At 37.8% G+C, this 26302-nt stretch overlaps 1 protein-coding gene across 4 annotated transcripts in view; it reads left to right on the top strand.

The window, feature by feature from the left end:
- The window catches only part of HDAC9 (histone deacetylase 9), a 278167-nt gene that overhangs the window by 73503 nt on the left and 178362 nt on the right, over window positions 1-26302 (top strand). For 3 of the 4 annotated variants that reach the window (XM_063411115.1, XM_063411110.1, XM_063411120.1), the window contains 4 exons: window positions 3318-3440; window positions 5489-5699; window positions 6110-6327; window positions 14668-17214. In XM_063411115.1, coding sequence (XP_063267185.1) covers window positions 3318-3440; window positions 5489-5699; window positions 6110-6327; window positions 14668-14988 — 873 coding nt within the window. In that variant the 3' untranslated portion in view covers window positions 14989-17214. Of the gene's footprint in view, window positions 1-3317; window positions 3441-5488; window positions 5700-6109; window positions 6328-14667; window positions 17215-26302 lie in introns of those variants that run through there. The other variant, XM_063411127.1, reaches the window with a different exon arrangement.

Below are 26302 nucleotides of genomic sequence, written 5' to 3'. Positions count from 1 at the left end.
CACTGGTCTCATTATATGAAACTTGAAAGTTGAACTCGGGATTTTAATTGCACCTTATAAATAAAATCCTGTTTTTATTAGGCGCAGTTGTCTCCAGTATCATCAAGGTTCACCGCAGTAGCTATTTGTCTCCTGTAGCATGCCATACACTTTCAGGTCACCTGCTGTGCTGGGGCTAAATCTTACTTGCCTGAGAAATGCAAGCAGAATTGAGCCCCTGCACAGCATGTCCCTTGAGTTCAGAGGGACAACCTGCTTTAGTCATGTGAAATGATTAATTTTAGGCATTCACGGTCTGGTCAAAAGCCATTGAAGGCAATGGAAAGTTTCCAGTTGGTGTAACTGGGCTTCAGATCAATTTCTTTCTTCTATTTGTGCTTTGGAAAGCAGTATTTCCTAGAATATCACTTGATTATACAGGAGATATAAGTTACATATGTGACAGATAAACACATATTTGTGTTGTACAACTCCACAGTCCTATGCTTTTAATACTCAGCACCTTGAAGTGATCTTTGTAAGGAGCCAGTGGAAAAATGTTGAGGTTTCTGACCACCTGCTGAGGTTTGTGTCAAGCGTATGTGAAGAGAGTCTTAAGGGTTTTTTTTCGAAAATCATCCCAAAAGCCTCAGGAAATACAAGTGTAAGTAATTGTGAATATTGAAAGCTGTGACAGTTAGTTCCACAATTGACAAGTATTGAAGCCAAACCATTTTGTCTTCCCCTCGTAATCTGTAAATGTGCATATAAACATGCACACGTAGGTGTTCTGAGGTTGTGCTGAGGGCAGGTCCCACAGCACAACCAGAGCACGGTCGTTCGTGGTTACTTGTTGATCATCGTGCACTGTTACACTGAGTTCTTGTACTCTATTTTAAGAAAGAGGATAACTCTGTGGTGGGCTATTTTAAGCATCAGTAAGCAGGATCTGCGGACCCAATGAGTAGAGGAGCAAGCAGGGCAAGTTGCTCTTCGGGGTAATTTAGGTGCCAATCCAAACCACCATGTCTGCATGTAGGACGAGGACTTGGCTTAGTCACTGTGCTGCCAAATGACTCTCTTGGTAAATCCTGCATGTGCCACCATTGCAGGGAATTGCTGACCATGTAAAAATAAAAGCTGCAGCTGGGATCACAAATTTCGCCTCTGGGGGACCCTGTTTGAGCAGGGTGTTTGGATTAGATAATGTCCAGTGGTCCTTTTGTACCTTACTCATTCTGGGATTCTGTGATACACAGAGGACCCTAATCTATGCAGGTGGACTACTACATTTATTTTGGGAGGTGAGGTTAAACTGATGCTTAGGATAATATTACCTGGAAATATTTTTAAAAATCAATCATTTACCAAAATGAAAGTGACAGGTTATTAGCAGTATTAGAAATTAAATTAAGATACTTTTACTAATTAACTCCTGTTTTCAATATTAATTATATCATATTAATTTAATATTTCAGTATTAAGTATTGAAATTTTAATATTTAACCTGTGGTAAATAACATCATTGCTTCTACCTGATGAAATAATCATGCCTGACCTTCATGTGGTAGTGCGTTTTACTGCTATACACGTTGCCATTGTTATTTTTGTTAATTCAAATCTTAGAAGGTAATAGTGGTATACCAAAAACCAAATATTAAACACAAATCTTTCAAGTGGTGTTGTATCAATGCTGCCATTGCTTCAAATTTGATTATATTCTAGGAGGCACTCTAATTCTAGGATATTAGAGTATCCTTTTTCACTTAAATACTTGTAGACTTCCTCCATAATATCTCCATAGTCTTGACATACCTGCATTTATTCATGGTCAAAGGTGGATGTTATCAAGGCAAGACACTGTTAGCCAGGAATTAATGTAATATACAAGTGGAGCTTCTTTGTTTCCTGCGCTATCTGTTGACATTCCCTAGGTACCAAAAGAAAATTACAGGGATAGACTTCTACTGTTATTGTCTCAGTGATAGGTCGTATCTCCAAACAAACTGTATGAGGAAGGTTATGTTTTGGAATAACATCCTGTGTTTTTGTGCTTAACCACGTTTCATTGATGGTCTGAAGTTGCATTGTATTAACACAAAGTATTTTACAGAGTTAATTGATATTCCAGGTTTGTCCAGGGGAAAATCTACAGCTCCCCACAACATGCTTGACAAGTTATTATATTTACTTTAGTCAAAGCCCGAGTGTGCAGTATCCCTCTTGGAGGTGGTCTATTATTGGAGTCCCATATGCTTTTTGTTTGGGAAGAAAGCAGTCACTGTGTCATACTGTTACACAGGGTATTCTTTTTCAAGGATGTTGTTCCCTTGGGGACCATATCATGCCAGAGTTCCTAGGTCTAATAAGACCTTTGTAGCTCTTATTGTGTCAAAGTTCTGGGAGGGAAGCAGGAGTTAAACAGAAAATATAATTCAAGCAACTTTACTAGACCACATGTTGAAAAATATCACTGTTCAAGCAGAAAGGCAAAGGCTTCAGAAAGATTCCTGATGTGGTGATCTTTTTATGTTTCTTCCCAAATAATCTCTGGAAGTAAAAAGGGTGAACTTTGTAGAATATCTGGTTTTATTTTAAAGTAATTAAAAGTATCAGCAGTTCCATGTCCTTGAAAACTATATCACAGTTCTTCAAAAGTGTTAAAATTTTAACTTGAATGGATTAGGAAAGCTGTGAGGAGCATCCCATCATCAGAGAATGACAGGATGCTGGTTTTGTATATATGCAGAGAGAGAGAGAGAGAGAGAGAGAGAATCTGTTATTTTAAATGGCAGATTTGTCAATATGCCTTACTTTCTACACAAAGTTTCCATGTTAATGGAAATAAATAATGTGCCTGAAACATCCCTGTATTGTAATCTCGCTAACAAAAGACATGGACTAGTTAAAAATCACATTTCATACCTTAAAACAAAACTCATAGAAACCATGGTAAAGGTTTGATACATCCATATGTGTGGTTCAGCTGGATATAATCCTTACTCTGCTGGATAAATTCCCACTGAGTTTCTTGGTGTGAAAGTCCAGTTGTTGAGAACAACTGATGTTGAGTTGATGAGAAGTTGATAAGATGGTCTAGGAATCCTCAAGTTTTGCATCGCAGTTTGATTTACTAATCAAGGAATAATCCCACTCACATGTTTTCTTAAGAAAAATGTTTTTACATGGACAGTAATTTTCTGTATCTGGAATTCCATTTGGGATGCAAACCAATGACTGGTACATAATTGGCTCTCAGTGTATTGGGATACAAGCATAAAATAACCAAGATAAAAAGCTTGGAGATTTACTTTTGTTGGTTTTTCCCTTTATTCCAGCACCTGGTTTCCCAGCAACGCCTTTTGATACAGGATGAATCAGTGAACTTGTTGAGTCTGTACACATCCCCTTCTCTGCCCAACATTACCTTGGGACTCCCAGCAATACAACCTCAAATCAGTGTAAGTGACCAGTCTCAAGCCTTCCCGCATATCTTTGCTTCCAGAAAATCTACTTTCTGATTATTCTCTTTATATTTTTAGCATTTTGGAACACAAGCAATTCAGAGTAGGAACCAGACCTCTGTATGCATTGGGCAACATCTGATATTTGAGGGCACAACTTGAAAGCAATATTCCTTCTTGATCTCAAAAAAACAAGTGCCAGTGTGGATCTTAGCTAAGTATGGGCCACATGCATTGCATTTATGCCAGGTAACGGATTTCAGATGTGGCAAGAAGTGTATGAGGAGATTATTTAGTATAAAAGTTTAACTTATGTGATCATTTCTACCTGATAAATTACAGCACCATTGATTTCTATGAGATTCCAGTGATGACCTAAACTGGGCTGGAGCATTGTAGAAGAATGTAGTATTTTTCTAGCACAGTAGAATACCTGAAAATTTTGCTACTGGTCAACATTTACCTGGTTTTCAAAAAAAAAAAAAAAAAAAAAAAAAGATATATGGTGGTTCAATGCAACATGGTGTGAATTTATAACTTCTGTGACAAAATTCGAGGTTGTAACCACAGGTTTCAGAGGAGGTGAAAAAAATTATATCTATGTGATCCACTATGGTTTGTAATAATGCAACTTAATTCCAATGCTGAATGTAGCTTCAAGTCCAAGTTCCATGTTATTTTATGGCTTTTTTGATACATTTACTGTTCTTAGCAGTAATATATTGCTGCAGTCTAACATTGTAACATCAGGTACAGAACTTTGCAAAGAATATTATGTAAGCCTGAAATCGGTTCTCTAAAAGTCAGCAAATTATTGTTTTTAAAGGATGGAAAAATTGAACATCATGAAAAGTAATGCTTACTTTCTCAGAGGATATCATCAAAAATTTTTTAGCTATTCCACAAAAATATAACTAGTTTCAACTAGCTTCAAAGCAAATTTATAGCATTAAAAAGAAATGAAAGTATGTTTCATTTGCTCACTCAAATCTTACAAGCTTTTGATGTGGCCACTAGCACCAAATATTGCTTTTGGCATTAGAAAAAAAAAGGGGATTGATTTATGCAAGTAATGTTTATTTCTGTTACTAGAATAAGCAGTTGCAAATTGAATGTAAAGCTTACTTTGGTGTTTATTTTTCAGGGGAGTGTGATAGCAGTGTGAAGTAAGCATACACCAAAAATATTGGTGAAAACCTTATTTTAGAATGTATGGAATTTATATTATCAGAGATACTGTTTTTACCTTGGCTTACCATAAGTGGCAATCTGCAAGCCTCAACATGCATATTTCTGTTGGGTTATTATTCTTACTGTAAAAATGGTTGTTCTGCTTGAACTGCCATTTCAAGAATTTTTTTTAAATAGGCAAAGAACAATGCGATCTAAAGTACATTTGCAATGATGAAGGGCCAAAACTTCCAAAAGCTTTAAATCAATAACTGTGCAATTGAAAAGGCACTTCAAAATGCCACACACATAAAACAGCTCTTGATGGTTCTGCAGATGAGAGTTTAACTGTACAAGTTTGTTTTGCAAAGGGTAAAACTTACATTTGTGCTGTCCTTCAGGGAGTCAGGGAGTGCTCCAGGAAAAGTAATAGCTTCCCACTACTACAGGTAACTATTTTGTTTTGCTGATTGGCTTGCTGTGTGATGGAACGATATGTGAAAAAACAAGCCTTGCTTACTCCAAACTCAGTGCAAATGATTTCCTCTGATCCTCTAGTTTCCTCTGCAGGAGGCTGTGCAAAGGTCTTTAGGAATTTTAAGGATAGGTCCCATCCTTTCATTAATAATGTTCTAACTAGTAATTCCTTATGCTTCGGCTTTTATTGCTGAGTTTTTTCCAACTGGTTTTATTACTCAGTTTCTCACAGTGCTACATTTAACTGGCATGTTCTTCCTTTTCACCTCACAGTGAAAGTGTAAGATAGGGATGTTAACCTTTTCTTCTGTACGTGTTCGTGAAGACATCTAATCAAGCAGAGGTATAAGTGATCCCTTCTCTGAAAAGCAGTTACCAATGCTGTTGTTCTTTGACAGGCTTCGTCGTCATTCAAAGAAAAGCAGAAGGGGGAGACCCCATCACTCAGACAAGGAGTGGCCTTGGCTGGACAGTATGGAGGAAACCTTCCTCCGTCCTCAACTCATCCTCATATTGCTTTGGAGGGAAAGCCAAACAGCAGCCACCAAGCTCTCTTGCAGCATCTGTTACTGAAAGAACAAATGAGACAGCAAAAACTTCTTGTGACTGGTAATGATTAAAGCTCCAGCAATACTAATTTAAGACCTTTTAATGACATTTGTGTTCAGTTTAAACTAAATGTGGTAATACAAATACCATACATCCTAACTCTTGGGAAAAGTGGAAGGGTGGAAGAAAAAAGGACAGCATCTTTGTTTTCCCTTTTAGCGATTCTGTTCCAGTCTGTTAGCCTGAAAGAATTCAATGATTACAGAAAAGAGAAAATGATTACTTCATCACATTCTTTTGCAGCAGCTGAACTTCCCAGCATGGCAAGGCACGTGATAGAAGTCCTGCTGCATCAGTGCAGATGCAGAGTTCTGCAATATACATCCCTCTTCTTACTGAAAGCTTTCTTTCCTTTTAGAACTGTTAGTTTGTTGTTTTTCACAGGGGAGTGAAATGTCCCTGTTTTGCAGGAGCGGTTCCTCTTCATCCGCAGTCTCCTTTAGCAGCAAAGGAGAGAGTCTCACCTGGCATAAGAGCTGCCCACAAGCTGCCTCGTCACAGGCCACTGAACAGAACCCAGTCAGCTCCTCTTCCTCAGAGTACTTTGGCCCAGCTGGTCATCCAGCAGCAGCATCAGCAGTTTTTGGAGAAGCAGAAACAATACCAGCAGCAGATCCACATGAATAAGGTGAGTTCCCGAAGTAAAGACTTTCCAATAAATTGAAAGGTGGAAAACTAATAACAAAGTTTAGTTATTGGTGCTGTGTCATCATGGACAATATAGTTCTTGCAGGAGTATCTTTTTTGTTTATGCATAGTTGATGCATACATTTGTATGGATCTTCATTTTAAGGCTCTGAAATCAGCCTTAAATTCAACAAAATAGAGTTCAAAGCAGCTTACAGTTTTACCTAACAGGTGTTTTCCTGTTGAATGATAAAGAATGTCTTAAAAATTGACATGTACTTCTGAGCTGCAGCAATCACTCCAGTTGCTGCTTTTGAATTGTATTAAAACTTTCCTTATTGTGGACTAGAATGTTGCATAATCAGATAACTCATTTGAACTCAAATCAGCTTATTAAATTTATGGGTTTATGTAAGAAACTTAATAAACATCTGGAGAAATTTTTAATCAGTGTTTATCAAACTGACTTTTCTCTGTGAGTAATATGAAAATTTATTACCTATGGTAATAAAATGACCATATAAGGAGAAAGAGAAAAATGTCCTGTCGCTTTTATACGACACGGAGCTGAATTGTGTAGTAAAAGATTCCTTGCACAGTAACACCTTATTCTGAGCGAGGGCGGGGGAAACAAGAAAAGGGACAATCCATTAATAAACAAAGAGCAACAGATTCTGAATAGATTTATCAGGAAGCAATACTTCTACAACAAAATCAAGTTGTTGCCTGCTCTGAAATTAAGATATACAAGTAATTGCATGTTTTTATTTAGAGAACATTTTTCTGCACTTTACTACACAGCTTTCCACAAGTTGTTTGCTGAAGCTGCACTAGTATTACAAAGATATTAATTACACGTACTTAGTTGTCTTCTTCTGTTTTAGAGTTACTCAATAACTATATATGAGAGGCAATATCAAAGAAGAAAAGACAAAAAGTGGATGTTCAGCTCTTGTACCTACAGAAAAAAAAATCAATCCACCTTACTTACTGGGTGAATTTCCCAGGGGTTACTGATTCTTTGGAATCTACTAAGAATTCCCAACAAAATTAGAAACAAACCTAGAGTTTAAGTACATAGTTTGTACAGTGGTTTGGTTATTAAATCTTGTCTTAATTAGGAAAAATGAAGACCAGAAAACTTCAAAGTTCAGAGCTGATCCTTGCATGTTAACCCCTCTCAGCTTGGGTGTTTTGATTACTCAACTAGGACTCCAGTTGGCTTTTCTTTGAGTATGCATTCCATATGTTTAATCAAGATGGCATATGTATATCTCGTAGCCTCAGGTTTTGAAAATATTTTACCTTCCCTCAATTGTCTAAAAAGGCTTTTTAACTGCTAAAGTACTGAGTCTTTGTACTACAAATGCATCAGTTCATGCGTTCCTCACCCAGCAAAGAACCCCACTGAAATGTTTTTCTTAGATAATATGCTTATTGATATAAATTCTACCATAGCATTTGAGGGTATGTGCTGTGGCATATAGGAGCATTTCTGCCCAGTGTGAAAATTAAACTTGAGGCACATAACCATGTATTTCTAGTCATGTAGGACTAGGAATGCATTGCATCTTACCAGAGATAGATAGGATAAGGAAAGAAAAAGATTAGAGTTGGTCTGTGATTATGCTTTGTTTCAGTAACTTTTTTTTTCAGTTGAACTACAGTGAAAATGCATGCTAATAAGAATAATTCCCTCATACTTGAAATATGCCTTCATTCTCACATGATTCTTTGTGATGAAGAGACAAAACTGGTGAATCTAGCTTTTATTCTGTACAGTGTAGGCTATGCACATATGCAGAAAGTGGAAATTTAAGTGTCTCCTAGGGCCTCTCTCTGCCTTGAACATCCATAGCCTACTTTTGCCCCAAGAGCTTCTCAGTCTCCTTTACTCCTACTCCCAGAGCAACCAGGCTTCTTCAGGAGCACAGTAACTCCTCAGAGCAGCAAATGCCTGAGGAGGAATGAGATCATGTTGCAGCCAGGGAAGCAGTGGGTTTTCTGAGGATGCAGGTGGTTTATCAGACTTTACAGTTTGCAGCATCTAAGTTCTTCTCCATTCTCAGAAGAACCATTTTGAGGAATTAGGCACTGAAAAATGTCAGTGCTCTAACCATGTATCTATCCACAGGGACACAGAAAGCCAGGGGGGTTCCTTATGAAGCCCCTCAGTTATAGAACCTCATTTTTATAAAGTGGAATTTAAGGGTAGCCAATAGACAAGAGAGTAAAAAAAAGATCAAATCATGGAGTAGCTTTGAAATACTGAATTTAAAGCTGTCTTCTTTAACCTTTTAGCTAAAAGTTCAGATTGAACTCCTGTGACTGCATAAGGATTTTGAACTCTGCTAGAGTGGTAGAGTGTACTTTGTTCAGTCTTAAAACTTGCCTCTGTTCACAGCTGAACTTATTTTTTCATTACATAGTTTGCTCAGCTTTACAATCAAATTCTGCAAAGCAAAGTTATAGTTATTTGAAACTTTAAACAGTAGGTATTCTAGACCAGGTAGGAAAGTAACCAAGTGTTTTATTTCTTAAGATAAGTTTGGGCATGTATCAGGTGAACTCATGAACTTGTTTTTTTCTGTTGTCTGTCCTTTACTCTTCTGTTCATGGGATGAATAATGAAATCTGCACAGAGATGTAATTCCTGCCTTTTCAGTCATGGAAAATACATAGGTTTCATTTGATAAGGAATACCCAAGGACCTTAAAAGTTTTGGTAATAAAAAACCAGAACCATTTTAAACTGTCAAGACTGTGAAATGCTAGTTGATCAAGATCTTAGAGCAAATTAATATCTTCTTTCTTCAGTTTCCCTTAGCATTTTATTTCTGATGTTTAGGGCTTCAAGTACTTAAGTCCTTAGTATATTCAACTGAACCCACAATTTGAGTGTTTGCCCCAAGATGATAGGGTATATGTCAGTATCATTCCCTGATAAGTGGGTTTGGACTGATCTCTTTGGCTGACTTATAGGTGTACCAATAAAAAGAGGAAGAGAACCACTTTTTCCTCACCCCACTGTTCTTGTATTTATCTTGTGTTTAAAAAAAAAACTTTTTTTTTTTTTTTTTTTAATATACTTCAGCAGCAAGCCAGTGCTGCTGTAGGGGTGATAACAAGCAAAATCTAACATAGGTCAGAGGTAAAGGATTCCCCTGGATCATTTACATTCTGTAAAGGAACAAATCATTGCCAAAAGGTGTGCCTCTGTCCTTACTAGCAAAGAGGAGATCTCTATGGATTATTTCTGGTCAGCTGTCAGATGCCTGGCTTTTGATGTGGGAAATGGTATATGTCTCCACTGAAGTCTGACATTTATACCTGTGGGATCTAGTACACTGACCTTCTGAAAACATTCTGCAAATGTTGACATCTCTTCCAAAAGTAGGTAAAACCCCGTGTCCCAGAATTAATAATGAATGTGAAGTAACCTGAACTCAGCTTGTCTTAGGGAAGACCAGCTTTGCCATTGTCAACTTTAATATACTTCTGGCCAAATGACAGCTTATTTCTTCATGATGCCCTTTGATCACCATTGCAGATCTTCATTCTGCTCAATAAAGGGAGACCAAAGTCCAAAACCCCCAGTTAAAATTAGTGCAATTGGATACCAAAAGACCACTACTACAACAAAAAACTTTAAATCTTGATATTATTGTGTATATCTGTATCTAGAAAGCTTTGACCCAGCCACTTGCAGAAAAAACGAAGATTTTGATTTAACTAATCTAAATGCAAAGCCCCTAGCAGAAGTCTGTGTTCAAAAAAATCTCAGAAATCATAATGTGAAGAGTAAATGAACAAAGCCATCTGTCTTTAGAAGTTATTTTTTGCTATGTATGATAAATAAGGCCTGCATCTACTGAAAGTGAAGTCTTCACTGGGGCCAAGATTTTCTTTGATCAGTGCAGGAACTCTATGTGTGTTCTTAAGTTGTGTGTTCATAGCATTTTGGCAATTTGTTTTCAATGGTAAAATTCTCTGTATTGGAGAAGTAAAGGGTCAAATAATGGGGCAGTTGGTAGTGTGCTCTAAACTGTGGGAGGTATATGGATAATGTTAAGGCTTATATAAGAAACACTTGATTTCAGTTTTCATTCTAGGATGTTGGTTTAAAGCATCTCTGTGTGGGAAATCAGTGATGAGGAAAGCCTGTGAGGTAAAAAAATATATAGGAAATAAGTATTTATTAGTACTTGGATGGTGTTCTCAGTTTAGCAATATCTCTTAACAAAAAATGAAAATAATACAGAAATTTATGTTGATGCAAAATTAGAACTATTATTTCTTGCCAGTAGGAATATTGAAAAGATACATTAAAGCCCAGAATAATCGTTCACTTCTCTGAATAATATTTGGTGGAAAGTGGAAGACAAGGTTCAGAAGCAGTAAATCAATCTAGCCTCACTGAAAATATTACACTGAGGTTTTGGCTTTGCAGCTTAAAAATCTGACTAGCATCTTCTTTAGGTGAGAGATACTCTTTCAAATATTGCTAATAGCAGGGGATTATTTGGGCAAAACTACGGGAACTGTTGTCTGTTTGGAACTGGAAAATGCCCAGTGCATTTTCTCCTTTACTGAGAACTAATGTTTAAGCCATAATGCAGGAGAATGATCTTGAAAGATAAATACATCCCTTAGAAATATTGGTGCTACATGAGTAACAGAGACAACAGGAGGCAGGTGCCCAAGTTGTTTTCAGTGCAGTTGACAATGTACATACAAATCACGTAGTTGGTAATCTGACTGCCTTAGGAGGGAAGGGGGAAAAGTGTTCTGTAAGAATGTACATGAGTTCTTAGAAATGACTGCCATGTATTTAAAATGAACTATTAGTTAAGGATGAAAATGTGTTGGTTGGCTGTTGGAGGACTTTGTGATTCTGTCTCTTTGTAAAGACATCCTGTTTAAAACACTGTATTTTACAAGAGCATATAATTTCAAAGGAGAAAACAACAGAGGCTGCAGCTGAAGGACCTATAAAATGGTCTGTTGCTGTGTCCAGATTATTTAGTCTGCCATTTTTCTGTACAACCAAGCAGGTTAGGATATGTTTGATGTCTTTTCCTTTGATTGGACTCTTGCAGTTATACAATGGAATCGATATACATTCATATGCGTGTACTGTAAATATTTCCTCTCCTGCTGATACTATTTACTTTGACTCATGCATATCCCTTACATCTTAATTTCCTGAAGATAAAAGCAAAAAATATATAGGTTACATTAGCATGAAGACATTTTTAGTGACTACTTAAACTGGAATAAGTGATAGCAGTAAAGTATACCAGTAAAATATAACCAATATGTGCAACCCGCATTTTATTAGAGAAATAAACTATGGTTTTGTTATTATTTTCAAACATAATCCCAATAAAACTCAGATACAGCAATCACTTTTTCAAAATAAAAAAAAAAAGATGCATTAAAATTAGGAGAAAGTCCTCCATGTAGCTACAGATAAAGTCGGAAAAAAAAAAGGTAAGTGGGGGTTTAAAGTGAAAGGTTTAAACATTGTGTGAGCAAAAGTATCCAGCTGTGCAGTGGAGGGACCTGAGCAGTGTTTCATTCAGAACATTTTCTGTTGTGTAACCCATCTTTGGATGGAGAAGATAGGAATACTGACTCTAAACTGCCACCTTCACGTGCCTCCAGATACAGTACTAGCACAGGAGATGTAATTTAAAATGAGATGTTTCTGACCTAGGAGAACTGTCCAGTAATGCTACTAGTATAATTACTGGCATAGGATGGGGCCAAGATGTCTTTAAAAAAACTTCAACAAATATGAAAGCATTGTGGTGACACAGAGAAAACAGTCAGCCATGGCTTAACAGTCTGAGCAGTAAAAGGGATTTTCAGGTTTTGGGTCATGTCCCTCCTATCCATGCAATTTGATCATGCTCCATCATATGGGAAGACATGATTGTAGTGCCTCATAGCCCCTTGCCTGAGGCTTAGTTAAAATCATAGTGGAAAGGATGTTTTTAATAAAATTTTGTAGTAAAGAAGGTAATATAAATGCACTTTTTAACTCTCTTGAGTAAATATATAAAGACTTTCATTTCACAGAGTTTTAGAAAATTTAATTTACTTATCTCCTCCTGTTGCTGAAATATAGAGCAAATGACCTGCTGAGTTCCACAGCATGGGAGAAGGCTTCAAAACAGGAACACTGCAAATTGAAATGCACACAAATTCCACTTTAAGTCTATGCAGCCCCCTTATGGGTGCTTGTTCCCTTCACTGATTGCACGCAAGAAGTGTCTGAAGGTGATGCATGTATAGATCCTTTACTGCAGTCCATCATGTGTGGCCTCAGAAACCTCAGCAGCAGATCTGTACCCATACAGCAGTGTAAAGAAGAAAGAGCCTGACATAAAAGTGAAAAAGTATAAAAGAAAGGAGAGCAGTAATGAGCTAAATGTGTGTCTTAACTTTGCTGTGGGCATGCACTAATTTTCTCTTGGCTTCCCCTGCAGAAAAACTCACCTGGTGTCAAGTAACAGGCACAGGGAATGGTTTACAGATGGATCAGACTCAGTGATTCTTGTAGTTTGTATGATTATCTGTCATACAGATGTTTCAGCTTCTATTTACTCACTTGCAGCCAGCCATGCAGCCTTACTTGCCTTGTTCTTCCTGCTTGAGGAGTGAGGAAGGCTCCCCACAAATTGTTAACTAATTAACAACAATAGCAGTAATAATAGTAATAATAACAATAACAATAATAATAAGTGAAAGGAGTGTACCTGAGCTGATTATATGTGGCTAGCTTTTGTGCCTTCTTGGTCAGTGTCCTCCCCTGAGAAACAACTGGAGAAGATTTATAGTTTTGATCTGAGAAATGTTTCACGTGCTGCATAATGAAAGGAGACTCTCCACATTAGCTGAAGTATTAAGGATTGCCCAGTTTAGGGCATGCCCCCTGCAGCATGCAGGATACTCATGTTGTGATTTGCCAGTTACTACAGCAACGAGGAGGGTTTTTTGTTTGTTTCTTTTCAGTAAGCCAGTCAACTCCCATTACAACTCAAAAATGAAGGTTTGCTGTGACAATGGCCAGACAGGCTTCCTCTGAGGAATTTGTTTCTCCAATGATGTGAGGCATATGCATCAGAGCATCAACTGGAACTGTATAAACTGATCTTTCAACTCTCCTAGTAGACTTCATGGGATTTCCTAAATCCAGCTGCAGCTTCTTGATCACAGTTTACATGACAACCCAGCATTCTTCTATGTGCATTAGCAGGCTGAATAAAACTGGATGGTCCATGGTTTGTGACAAAACCAGACAAATCTTGAAGCCATTCATATGCTCAGTAATTGAGTATATAACACTAGCTAAAACTCACTTTGAAAGATGTGATTGATGGCTGGGGGGAGACAGATGGGAAGAGGAAAGTGTGTAAGAGTAAAGGTAAAAGGTGTTTTTTTCCCTCTCAATAATGGTACAAAACAATATTTAGTTGAAATCGAGTAGGCAAGTTGAATAAATTATAAATACTCAACCCTGCAACTTCTTGCTCATGTAGTAAGAAGACTTATGTGTCTGATTTGTGCCTCTTTCAACAAAGTGGGATTTTTTTTCAGTTTAGGTTTTTGGACTACATTTGGAGTATTTTGGAATGCATTGGCTTCATCTTAAACAGCAAAACACAAACTGCAGATGGTTGCAATGCTCAGGCATCCGACACTTCTACAGAACTTTACCACAGCAGTTACTAGGCTAGAGCTGGTGTTGCCTTGGGAGCTGAGTTATATCATCACTGCTGGGACTGGGATACCTCTGTGATGCACCACCTTCCAGTCATGGACAGACGTGCTTGTAGTGTCCTTGTGCCACAGGACAGGGCACTGACACCAGCCCTCTGTCACTTCTCCTTTGCTGGCTTTCAGTGGCTTCATGCTTTAATTGATAGAAATGTTCATATGAAAATTCTCTAATTTGCATATAACAAAATATTAACCAGATTACTAGCTCTCTTATATCCTAGTGTTCCTTTATTATTTTGTATTGTGTGTAAAATGATGTTTCTGCATTTGTGTTTGGAGATGATCAAGGAAGACTAATTTCTCTAGTTTACTAGTTGTAACAGATGGGTCATGATTTTCATTATCTATAAACATGGTATTTTCTGCTGCAGAATAAAAAGTGTCCTCTTGCTTAGGAACTTCTGCCCTTTTTTCCAGATGCATCAGCGTTTTGACAGTGCATGGCTACACGGGTTTGCTGTGGACACTTTAATTTCATCCGTGCAGATCTAGTACTTGTCGGTGTTTGGCATCAGTGAAAGGAGTCAGTCCTTGTTCCCGTCTTCTCTTTGCAGATGCTCTCCAAGTCCATTGAGCAGCTCAAGCAGCCTGGCAGTCACCTGGAGGAAGCTGAGGAGGAGCTTCATGGAGATCCCTCGATGCAGGAGGAGCGAGCTCCCGCCAGCGGCGCCGGCATTAGGGCTGAGAGCAGCAGTGCTGGTGTGGATGACAGAATAGGACAGCAGGTGGGGGCTGTGAAAGTCAAAGAGGAGCCACTGGACAGTGATGAGGATGTGCAAACCCAGCAAATGGAATCTGGGGAGCAAGCTGCTTTTATGCAACAGGTAATAGGCAAAGATATAGCTCCAGGATTTGTAATTAAGGTTATTATCTAAACATCACACGCGTTTTCTAGGCTTTGATAAGCAATTGTGTTTTGATTCACTGAGCTAGAAAATCCTGATTTACTGTTCCAAGAATTTAACAAATGCAGAAGTGTTGTATGTACACTTGAAAACATAGTGAAGCTCATCCTTATGGCCACTAATTGAGAATATATGTTGCAATCAATTATTCTACATAAATCTTTGAGTAATAGCTGATAGATATTGTATTAGCCCAGAACTACCTTACATCACTTAGTCCTAGTGAAAGAGAGCTCATATCACCTAGCCTGTTGAGATCAGCAATTGATGGAAGTAGTTTCCACACCTGATTGATGAAACATTCTTCTGATTTTGAATCCTCTGACTTCTGCTTTCAGCTGTCTGTATATATTGTATCATACTGTAGTCTTGAACACTGTTAATGTTAGGGTATCCTTTTCCCCAGTAGACAGGTACTGACTGCTGTCTTGGTGGTCTCAGGCTGGTGTATAAAGTTTAATTTAGAGAAAAGTGCAAGGTGGATATAAGGAGGCAAGGCACTGTTTTAAAATTGCATTGTTTTCTTTTTTGCACTGCTTTGTTAATTTTTCATTCTGTCTTATTTGATGGTAATGTCCACAGAGACATCCTTAAATGCAGCAGATGCAAGTACTGGTGAGAAGCAAAATGCAGCATTAGGTTCCAGTCAGTTATTTGCACAAAAAGCTCAGAGCTATTATCGTTATCATCTGATACCCAATCAGTTGTTTGGTGGAGTTTTATTTTAATGAAGACTAATTGTACAATATCTCATAACCTTCACCATGGGGTCTCATGGACGAATCCTAAAATAAGAACTGTGCATTGGATGCCACCTTGACAGGAGGCAGGTTCAGCTGTGTGGGAGCGTTAGGCGGCGTGGAAGGGCGCGGTTGTGCAGCCCGCGAGCCGCTCCCGGTCCATCCGTCCCGGCCGCCAGAGCAGGGCTGGGTGCAGTGCCAGGCCCTGTTTATTTAAGTCGATACTTTGTCAGGTCCCTGCTGTTCTCCTGCAGAAAAGTGATTTTGGGAGGGGGGGCAGGAAATGCCTTATGGAAACAGGAAGCCCAAGTGATTCATGTGCTGAGGAATGCGGGGCAGGGGGGACGGGGCAGCGCTCCCTCTGTTTTTAAAGGCACTCTATGAATTGATTTATTGTCAAAGAAAATAACAAAGCGAGTAGGGAAATTGTTAAGGAAGCTTTCCAGTGAAACATTTCCTTCATATTCCCTTTTGATATGTTTACCTTGTTTTATAGGTTTACTTTTGTTAAGCTCGTTAAAGATTCATTGTATTAAGATCCCTTTTAATATGGATAATCCCAAACTGACCTGGACTCCTTGTCAGGTTTTTTTTCTATTAAAAATATTTATATTTCTAAAGCTGAGGTATTTTAAGGTGCAGTATCTGGTTTCAAAAGAGATAGTTGTTTTGCCAAATGTAGAAATTGTTCTCAAATATGTTATTAGCATGCGTTGTTTACATTATGTTCTAATACTATTCAGTCTCTTCTAAAATGTTGCAACTTCTAAAGATACATTATCCTTTTTCCTAGAAGGTCTCCAAACAAAGGACTAAATAGTTGCTGTTAACGTAGAAGGCCTCAATAGATAGGAAAAGATTTAATTGAGAAAAATGCAGGTGATTTTTATGTGTGCTTCATATTTGAACAGAAACCTTTCTCCATCCTGGATGAAAAAAATTACATTTACATTCAAAAAGTAAAGGCTATAAAATAAAATTATATATGTTTCCCATAATGTATTTTTAATTTTCTTTGAAATCTGACTTCAGCTTCATCAAAAAGGGATAGTGCATCTTTTAAAATACATTTGGGGAGAAATTTGCGATCGAGAAGAGTTTTGTACAATATCACTTCAAAGACGTATATTCACAGAAGAACAAAAGATATTTTTATAACGTCATTCAGGTGAGAAACCCCAATATATTAGTGTATTTTAGTTTTAGAGTCTTTCAAATTTGGATAAAATTAAAATAAGAGAAACTACCTGGAACCAGTGAAAAGGAAAACTGGGTTTAAACAACCACATTTCTAATTGATTGTCTCTTACATTTTAAATCTACTGTATTTATTATAATTTACACCCTTAGTGGTGATCTCGTTTTGTGTTGTAAATATATTCTGTTTGTATGTTCCCTTTTTTTGCCTTCTGATATAAGTCTCTTCCTTTCTCAAATAAAGTTTTTTTTTAAAAGATCCCCTTCCAGATATTTGACTTTGTGTAAATTTGGTAACTTAGTGGTGTTTTTGCTTTGTACGATGAGATATATTTGCTACACATTGTTGAAACAATTTAAATTTCAGGAGCAAGGTTTTTTATTACACTATTCTTACAATAATTACACAAAGTCTTTCTTTTTGGTCTCTTGTTTTATGCTCCATCAGCCATTATAAGTTTTGGTGAATGTGGAACAGTGTTTGTTGATGCATGCTCATTTTCCCATCATAGCATCTGTCTTGAACATGTGATCACACCATACAGGAAAGGTAAAAGTGAATCCCAGTTCCTCAGCTTCTAATAATCCAAAATTCACATAAACTGTAATAATTTACATGACATTTCTAAAACCTGCCTAGACCCCTTATCTGAAAATGTGCTTGTACTGACCACTTTGGTATTCATCAAGACCTTTGCAAAACTAAAGTCTACCTGTAAATATGCTGGGAGAGAGGGAATCCATGGACTTGGCAGGCTTCAAAGCAATTGCATGAGACAGTGAAGTCCCAATGTAGAGAAATTCCATGAAGATGTTAAATATGTTTGTGACATTTCCTGAACTTTGCTTAGGATCTACAGAGAGAGAGGTTGTACTGCATAACAATCCCTCTCGCTACAGTACATGAATTGTTACTGCCAAAAGAGTTCAGAAAACTATTGCAGTGTAGTTCTTATAACTGTTCATTTCATTTCCAAATGCTCTGTGCAGCTTTCATTCTGGTATAACATCAACTAAAATAAAATCTGTGTTTCAACAACATAAGTATGTAAGAACAAATAGTTCTGTAAATCAGATTCAATTATTTTCACTGCTACAGCAGCAGCGTAATGTTTCATCAGTAATACAACTCCCCAAAGCAGATAAAAGATTAAATTTTAGCTGAGGAAAGCATAGAACAAGCATTTACAGTAATAACACTGTACTGCTTGCCTTATTGTTTATAGTATACTTAGAATTGTATGTCTTTAAGTAAATCATGCTTTCATAACAGGGACTTTATTTAGTGTCCTTTTGTTTAAATACCTGTGTTAGGATTAGAAAAGCAGCCATAAATGTTTTCAATTTACAACATTGCTGTGTGGGAGACTGCACCTGTCTTTTTTCTAAATTATTTACCATGCATCGAGGCACCCATAATGAAGAAAATAATCATAATACAATGCAATTCACATGCCTTATTTTCTTCCCAGGATGATGTGCATCTCTTTTTTCTATTTAATGATATAAGTTTATTCTATCCTGTTGTCCAAAAAATAAAGCCAGTATATCTGATAGCTGACAATTTAAGAGTAATTGCTAATAAATGAAGGAAAATCCATCATAATATTTACATACTCAGACCCACATTACTGGAATGTAGATACTGTAACATTAGCCTTTTTGTCATCTTCCAGCATTAACAAAATAGGATTAAAAGCTGAATGCCTCAGCAAAGCACGAGCACTTCAGACACTGCCACCACTCATTTGTGCACTACCTTCATTCCATCTTCATTATCATCAAGATCACTCAGATTTACTCCATGTTACTTAAGCCAATTATACCCTGTTTTTATCTTCACTGGAATTCTGAGGTAAAAATCTATAAACATTAGTCCCAAGCAGCAATCTAAAAATGTTTACTTATTCCTCCCCCTTATGAATACTTCACAATTTGCAGCCAAAATTAGCTAAGCCGAGTTAATTTCCTTATTGTATTCTGTCCTGCTAGCAGCATGTCCTACTTATCCACTTAAGAAATGTTTGTTTGATTTTCATTTATTTGTTTAGTTTCTGATTTCCTTATGCAGTTCCCATCATCTGGGTGGTAATGGAGCTTCTATACCTCATGTCTTGGTGGAAGAATATAGTTTAGAACACCATCTGCTGAATTACTGGTTAGGCAAAACAGAAAGCATCCTGGATGAAATTATCTTCTCTGGGCTAGAGCAATAATACAAATTATTTTTGTGGAATATTACTGCTCTATTTGATAGGCTTTGTGCTTTGCATTTGTTTTGGCTTTTTTTCTTTTTTTCTCTTCTAATTCAGCCTAACTTGAATTAAGATTTAAAGGTAAAAAAATTGGATTAACACAAACTGCATAGCCAGAAGAAAATCTGGGTTCCTCAGCCATGCTATCCCTGGCACACACACGCTGGACTGGGAAGGTGCATCCTTTAGGCATGTCCCAGTTTCTGGTCCCCATTTGCTGAGCTTGAGTGTCACACTCCTGCTTGTTTTGATTGTGGCCCCATAGCTCATCTAGCCTGTGCAGGACAACTTCCCTGGCTACCTGTAGGCACACACATCTGCTTCAGCCACCCCAGGATTACTTAGGCAGCAGCTGAGAGTTGAAAGGAGTCCCCTTAGTAACTTGAAATCATTCAGCAATGTGATTTGCTGTGATAATGGGGGTCTTAATCACTAGAGTTGTTTTGACAGACCTGATACTTACTTGTAAGTGATCCAGTGCCCTAATTAACTGAATAAGATGTTTTGAATGTGGTCATGGAGTCTTTGTTGCATTTGTTTAACTTTATTTTCCATAGCTGTCTTGAAGCAACTGTTTTAATTGTTAATGGTACAGAGCCCTGAAATACAAGGGAGATGGTTTGGAGGATATGATATTAAAAGTATCCCTCTGTACACTGGATCCTTCCAGGATGGTTACAGCATTTTTGGCCTTGAGAAGTGCTGTGAAGGGCAGGATAAATGGAAATGTAAGTTTTGAACAATGTCAGATTTATAAATAAACCTGCCCTCCCCACTCCTCCCTCCTAAATTAGATTGCCACTACAGTCTTTGCTCAATTCATCTCTTTTTTTGTAGGCTGCCTTAGCTGTTTCCTTTAACTTTGCAGCCAGTAAGAGACACTAACCTTGCACCTCCCTGCCCTTCCTCAAGTCTGTGAGTGCACAGCCCCACTATAACTCCTACACAACACGAGCTGGCTCTGTGATTTCTGGAATCAAACCTAGTGTAGATGGAGCAAGGCGGTGGAGTGCTGTGTAGCTGGATTTGTTTTGTGAAAATTTTTCATTTATCTGCATGCAGGGAAGCCTCTAAATATTTAGCCTGCTTGTTCTCAGCCTTATTCTTAAGAGCCTCTTAATTTCTATCAAGTTTCTAACTGTGGTCTTTAAAAACTGTGTTACTGTAAGAATAATTCTTTTTTGTATGCTAATTCTACATGAAAGTGTATAATAATGTGAATAATTACAAATAATTATTCTTTCCCAAGTAACTATACTTTCCTATCCCCAGATGAATGGCAAAGTGATCCTTTTTTTTAAGAAAGCCTCATATTTATTAACCATAATAATTGCCAATATTTATTTTTTATTATTAATTATTTTTGTCTCCTATTGTAAACTTCCAGTTACAGATGGCAATAACACTTATTTTATCATAAAACTATTTAACTGAATCGTCTGCCTGACCATGTAGCATTACAATGTAACAGAATTATTTAATTTTATTGATACCTGCATGAACTGATGATGACGCTGCTGTATTTGTAGATCCAAGAGATTTTATGCTTCTTTCCCTCTTTCAAATACTTAGGGTATAGCACCTTGATACTTTTCTTATTGCTCCCATTTGTCAGAGAAAGCAGAATGTCAGGAGACCACTGGGGCAACACTAGGCAAAACTCCTTCATCAGGGCTACATAACTAGTGTGAATCAAAAGCCTCTAAGTCCATGTCCCAGTGATTATCACTGCACATTTTGACAGTTAGATGATACTACTTTCATAACTTTGGGCAATTTATCATTTCCTGCATTCTACAGCACAGAGTTTCATTAATATTGTCATTGAAGAGGATTATGTGTTCTTGGAAAGTTGCTTCTTTAAATGCTCTTTTTGGAAAGGATTCTGTTTGACCTCTGGACATATTTCTCGCTGTTAGACATTCATATGTGCACACGCACGAGTTTTCCTTTTTCTCCTTCCTTGAGAACATGAGAGTGAGTTAATGCAGTGCTCAGTCTATTGCTGGCTTTAGCCAGTGTGTACTTCATACAGCTACATTGTTTGTGTCCTGGCAGTGCAGCTCAGCCCCAATGCCTTGGAGACATAGGTGCCCTAATGCAGAAAGCAGTGCATAACCTGTCTCCCCTCACGTTCTGGCCTGTGACCCTTGGATCCCCAGGAGACCAAGGAGGTGTTTCTGTTCTTCTGCCTGTATTTCCTCAGCAGAGGGGCTTGTGGAAATTACAGCTATGAGATTACAGCAGTGCAGCAACGTCAAGGGCTTAAGAAGGCTTTGCTCAGGTTCTCTGTAAAGCAGCTAGTGCAGCATGGAGGATTCAGTCTCAATCAGACTCCTTCCGTAGTCTTTTCCTTTTGCTCCCATCAACAAGAGCAGTGTGGTAGTTTTTTGGTGGCAGCCTGCAGATTTTTGAAGCAGATCTGTGTTACTGCACAGACCCAGAAGGAGCACAGGGCAGAAACACTGCTGGGAAATGCTCTCCTGCTGTGTGCAGAGGGACAACTACCGAGACAGCTTCTTCCAACACTTGTTCTCCTAGATCTTGCTTTATTGAGAACAGAAGCTGAAGAGTTACTACACATCAGAGACCATAATTCCATCACTCAGCTACTTGACTGCACACAGGGATAGGTGATGACTGGTTTCTCTTATCTCTCAGCCATTTTGACACCTTGTCGTAGGGTATCAAAGGCACCCAAACCCAACAGCACATCTCGTGGCATCTTCCTTAATTTCTAGAACTTCCTGGCTTTCACTATTTACCTAAATTTGTAGAGGTCTTTTGTCATAGTTTCCTATAAGTTTCTGCATATATTTCAGTTTGCTGAAGCTACTGACTATGGAGAGACCTTCAAATCTTCTACAGTTTCTGACAGAAATGAAAATGGGAGTGCTGAATACAGGTGCCATCAACCCAGGTTCAGTCCAGGGACAACACCTGACTCAGAGCCATCCATAGCTCTGATTTGGGCCTTCCTGCAGGTAATTGGGTCTCTCTAAGGATGCTAATTATTCAGCTAAAATAGGCACAGCATTGCCTTTTGTGCTGTGTGAGCGATTTGATTTTTTTTTTCATAACAATCTCCATCCCTTTTCAGGCAGGCTCTGAGAACTGAAACACAGGCAGCTCAGGACCAGCAAGAGAAAAGGAACAGGAGCAAGATCTTTTCCTGCAGTAGGAATCTGAGAATTATTAGCATGGCGACGCTTACTTACCCGTGATGGATAACGCACTAACCAGGCTGCTCATTTTCCTAAGTCCACTGACTGCTTTCAAGTTAGACACCATTATAAGTCACTGTTACAGTAGCTTGGACCATCCTGTAAAAGAACTAATCCTTTCTTTCATCTTTCTGGCCCTTTCCCTCCATCTTTTAATGAAAGACAATGACTCAAAGCCCATTAAGTCATTTTAATTTTCAAGTTCTTTTAGTGGCTTTCAAAATGCTTTCAGGCTGTGAAATCCGTTGTCATGAAATGCTCTGGGTCAGAGAGGAGGCAGAGGGCTCAGCCCAGTGGGGTGTCAGACCCACAGGAGCACAGCATTTGTGAAGCTATTGTTGTAAAGATGAGATGCAGGTGGTCACAACTGAGAAACAATTCTACAACACAGTTTCCTTCATAATTTTGGTCATCAATACCCAATCCTAGAGGCCACAAGTGAGTGGATCATTGAAGTTTGAAATGATACTGTGAAACCTGGCTGGTCAGAGATAAAGTGAGTGTTTGGTTCTCTGTCTTACTTAGTGTCATACCAAAAGGCTGAATATAAACTTATAGACAGGTACTTAGAGTGGGTTAGGTACATTAGATAAGAAAAAGTTTTGAAGCTCTTTATCAGGATCTTTACCAAGATCTTTATTAAGCTGTCTTACCAGGATCAGCCCTACTCTGTCTGCTGCATGATAACTTCAGCTAGTACATAAGGAAATCACAAGACAGGGCACTGAATGTTTGATGCATAGCAACTTCTTACTCGACATTTCCTTTTTTTTTTTCCTTTCTTCTGCTTTAATACATATGCTAAATATTGAAAAGACTTTTATGGTGAGGGGTTTATAACTGGAAGGATTTGGAAATCTGGAAAGCAGGGGTTCAATTCCACTGATGTAAGTTGCATTAAACCTGCAGAATCGTGTAAATGAAACAGAAATTGATACCAAGAAGGACATATCTATAGCTAATCTATCTATGTCTATATCTATATCATCTATATCTATATTTTATATGTATATATATATATATATCTTTTTTATCTATCTATCTGTATCTTCCGTGTTAAAAATTTCCTGCATTGAACTAAGAATTTGGGCCTAACAAAAAAAGGAGATTTTAAACCATGCAGCTGACTGCACAGCAGAGATACTCTCTGCAAAAGGAGAAGTGGAAAGTAGTCTCACAACTTGACTCCTGTTAGAAACCAGACTCACTCCTCAGGCATTGCCTTTCCACAGATCTCTGTTACAGTGCTGTGGCATCAGCAGTGAACAACTGGCAGTCATTACTGGTGCTGTGCTCAATCTCTGTGTTGTGTAGCTTCTGAGAAGTGCTGTGCTGGAGGAGGTCCTCAAGGAACAAGGAATAAGAATAGAACAGAAAAAATGAAACTGTCCAAGCCCTTTGGTCTAAGTAGTTCACCAAGGGCATCACCAAGGGCAAAACTGAGTTTCTTTAATGCTGGCAGAATCCACTGGACTGAATTCCTTGTGCTGTCATAGGTCTAAGTACAGGATAGCATTATAAGAGCATTATAAGCAATGAAGTTGTCTCTACAGGCCTTAGCTCCTCTATGCCGCTGAAGCAGCTGTGGTGGTCCTGATGGAGGATGGAGGCTCCTCACAGCATGAAGCTTGTGTCCCTAAATGGGGTAATGCTGGAAAAGCATCAAAAGGTGAAAGGCAGAGCTGCAAATCAGAAGAACAATTATACTCAAAGCTACCAGTGTTTTTCCCCTTCAGTTTTTAAGTCCTACTACCAAAATGAGTTGTTAGTCTTTGCTGTCCTGTCATTGTTGTCTCCTTTAATTAGATCCACTGTTAAACACATTTTTTAATTAGTTACTAAAGAAAGCATTCCACTAGAAGAAAGAAGTTTTGATTTCTAATTCTCCATACTGACTACATCTTGAATCATAATTTAATAACTTGAGAAATACCATAACTGCTAAAGATTGAACCAAGAGTATCAATGTTTTATCATCTTTTACACTGCTTTTCAAATAAATTGACACTTATTTTTCCAGCTGGATGCTCTTATTTTGATTTAATTGAATAGAATCAATTAATAAACTTAATACTGTAGATCAGTGGTGGATCTGAAATCAGAAACACTGAAATTACCATTGTTTCATCTCTGAGTTTTCTGGATCAAGGAGACAGATAAAAGGAAGATAGAATATCTGAAATGCTTATGAAATTATCCAATATATATTTTATCATGTAACTCAGAGCAAGTTACATTTTTAATTTACTTTCAGTGTACATCTTTTATGTGCTGCAGTGGTTTTCTCTGAATTCTTAATAATATTCATATTAAGAGCATTTTGCAGTGTTCAGAGTTTCTCATTTATAGGAAGTGTTCTGTATGTCATCTCCTAAAAATCCCAAGGACTGGGCATTTAAATGTGTCCTCAGTTGATTAACAGCTTCTTCCAAACTGATTTGTGGCCTTTTCACTATTGTACAAAATCATTACACAACAGAAGTACCAGAGGTTTGATTTGGCATCATCAACCACTGAAAGATGAGTGGGAAATAGATTAGCAAATGTTCCAGTTGATCTTAATAGTGTAGTGACAAGTAAATTCAAGGATGACAGAAGAATTGCTAGTCAGTGGGATGATCTGACTATATTATAGCATGGATAAACATGATGTTGGCTCTTCTAACAACTGGCCATGAAAACAGAGAAATTTGAGTTGATACAGCTGTGGAAAATAGAACTGAAACAAAAATTCCATTTTAACACATGCATTGAGTATGTACATCTTGCCTAGCTCTTGTAAAAGACTGACAGGAATATGCTAGGATTTCAATGTGGAAGACAATAAAAATGTTTCTCTTCACTTTACTGGGAGGATTTTCCCCGATTTGGAGCATCAGCACTACCCTCCACTGTAAATCCAGTAACATATCCAGAATGTTCACATGCTCAGGGCATTTTTTAAGCTGCACCTTTAGTAATAAATAAATAGGGAATGAACTTCTTTGGCACACTAGACCAGTGACCAAAGCTGGGGAGCCTGTTGAATATGCTACTCTATCCCCTTTATTTTTGTGGGCATTATGCATTTTTAGAATGGTTATCCATTTCCCTGAACCAATGTAATATAAAAGATTTACTGTTACAGTTTGTGTGTGGCCAGGCAATGGCATATGGAAAACATGTTTCCTGCTATTTAATTTAATTACTCTAATCACGTGCCAGCCCCAGGCATGTCATTCTGGACCTCTGAGGCTCTTTGTCTGTCAAAGAGATGGACAATATCTTGGCTTTGTTTAGTTGCTCTGCAGGCTGCAGATAAAACCACTGAAATACTGACTGTTTATTTAACCAGAACTTTGCATTTTAACCATTTGGCTTTGATTTTTTGTTTTACAAGAAAAGATGACATTTTGGCCTTGGTGAGCTGAAAAGGAAATATTAGGGATATGAAGAACTGTCACTTTCAGGGCTTAATAGATGAAAAAGAATACTCTAGCCTTCTGGTCAGAAATCAGCTTTGTTAGCAGAAACTTAAGACACACATCACTGTTATTTTAGAATTGCCTATTAGCAAGGGCAGCTGGAAAAGTCCTGTTTATAACTGCTGCTTTCTAATATGGTTAGCCCTTCATTCAACAGTTCCAGTAGATTTTTGTTTCTTTCATCTCAATAGATGAAACTGTTGTGGGTGAAACTTAGATTAAATCAAGAAATTAAGATTCCATAGCAAATACTTATACCAGTACTGTGGCAGCCAGCTATAAGTCAGCTTTTTTTGTTAACACTATATTGTTATTTTTACGTAAGAAATATCTGCAAATGACACCTTTAAGTCTTTCAACAAAAACTGAAGAGCAGATGGAATACTCCGTTCATACTATAAACC

Source organism: Prinia subflava, chromosome 1 (genome assembly GCF_021018805.1).
Source record: "Prinia subflava isolate CZ2003 ecotype Zambia chromosome 1, Cam_Psub_1.2, whole genome shotgun sequence".
NCBI lineage: Eukaryota > Metazoa > Chordata > Aves > Passeriformes > Cisticolidae > Prinia > Prinia subflava.
This window is presented reverse-complemented; position numbering and strand designations above follow the sequence as displayed.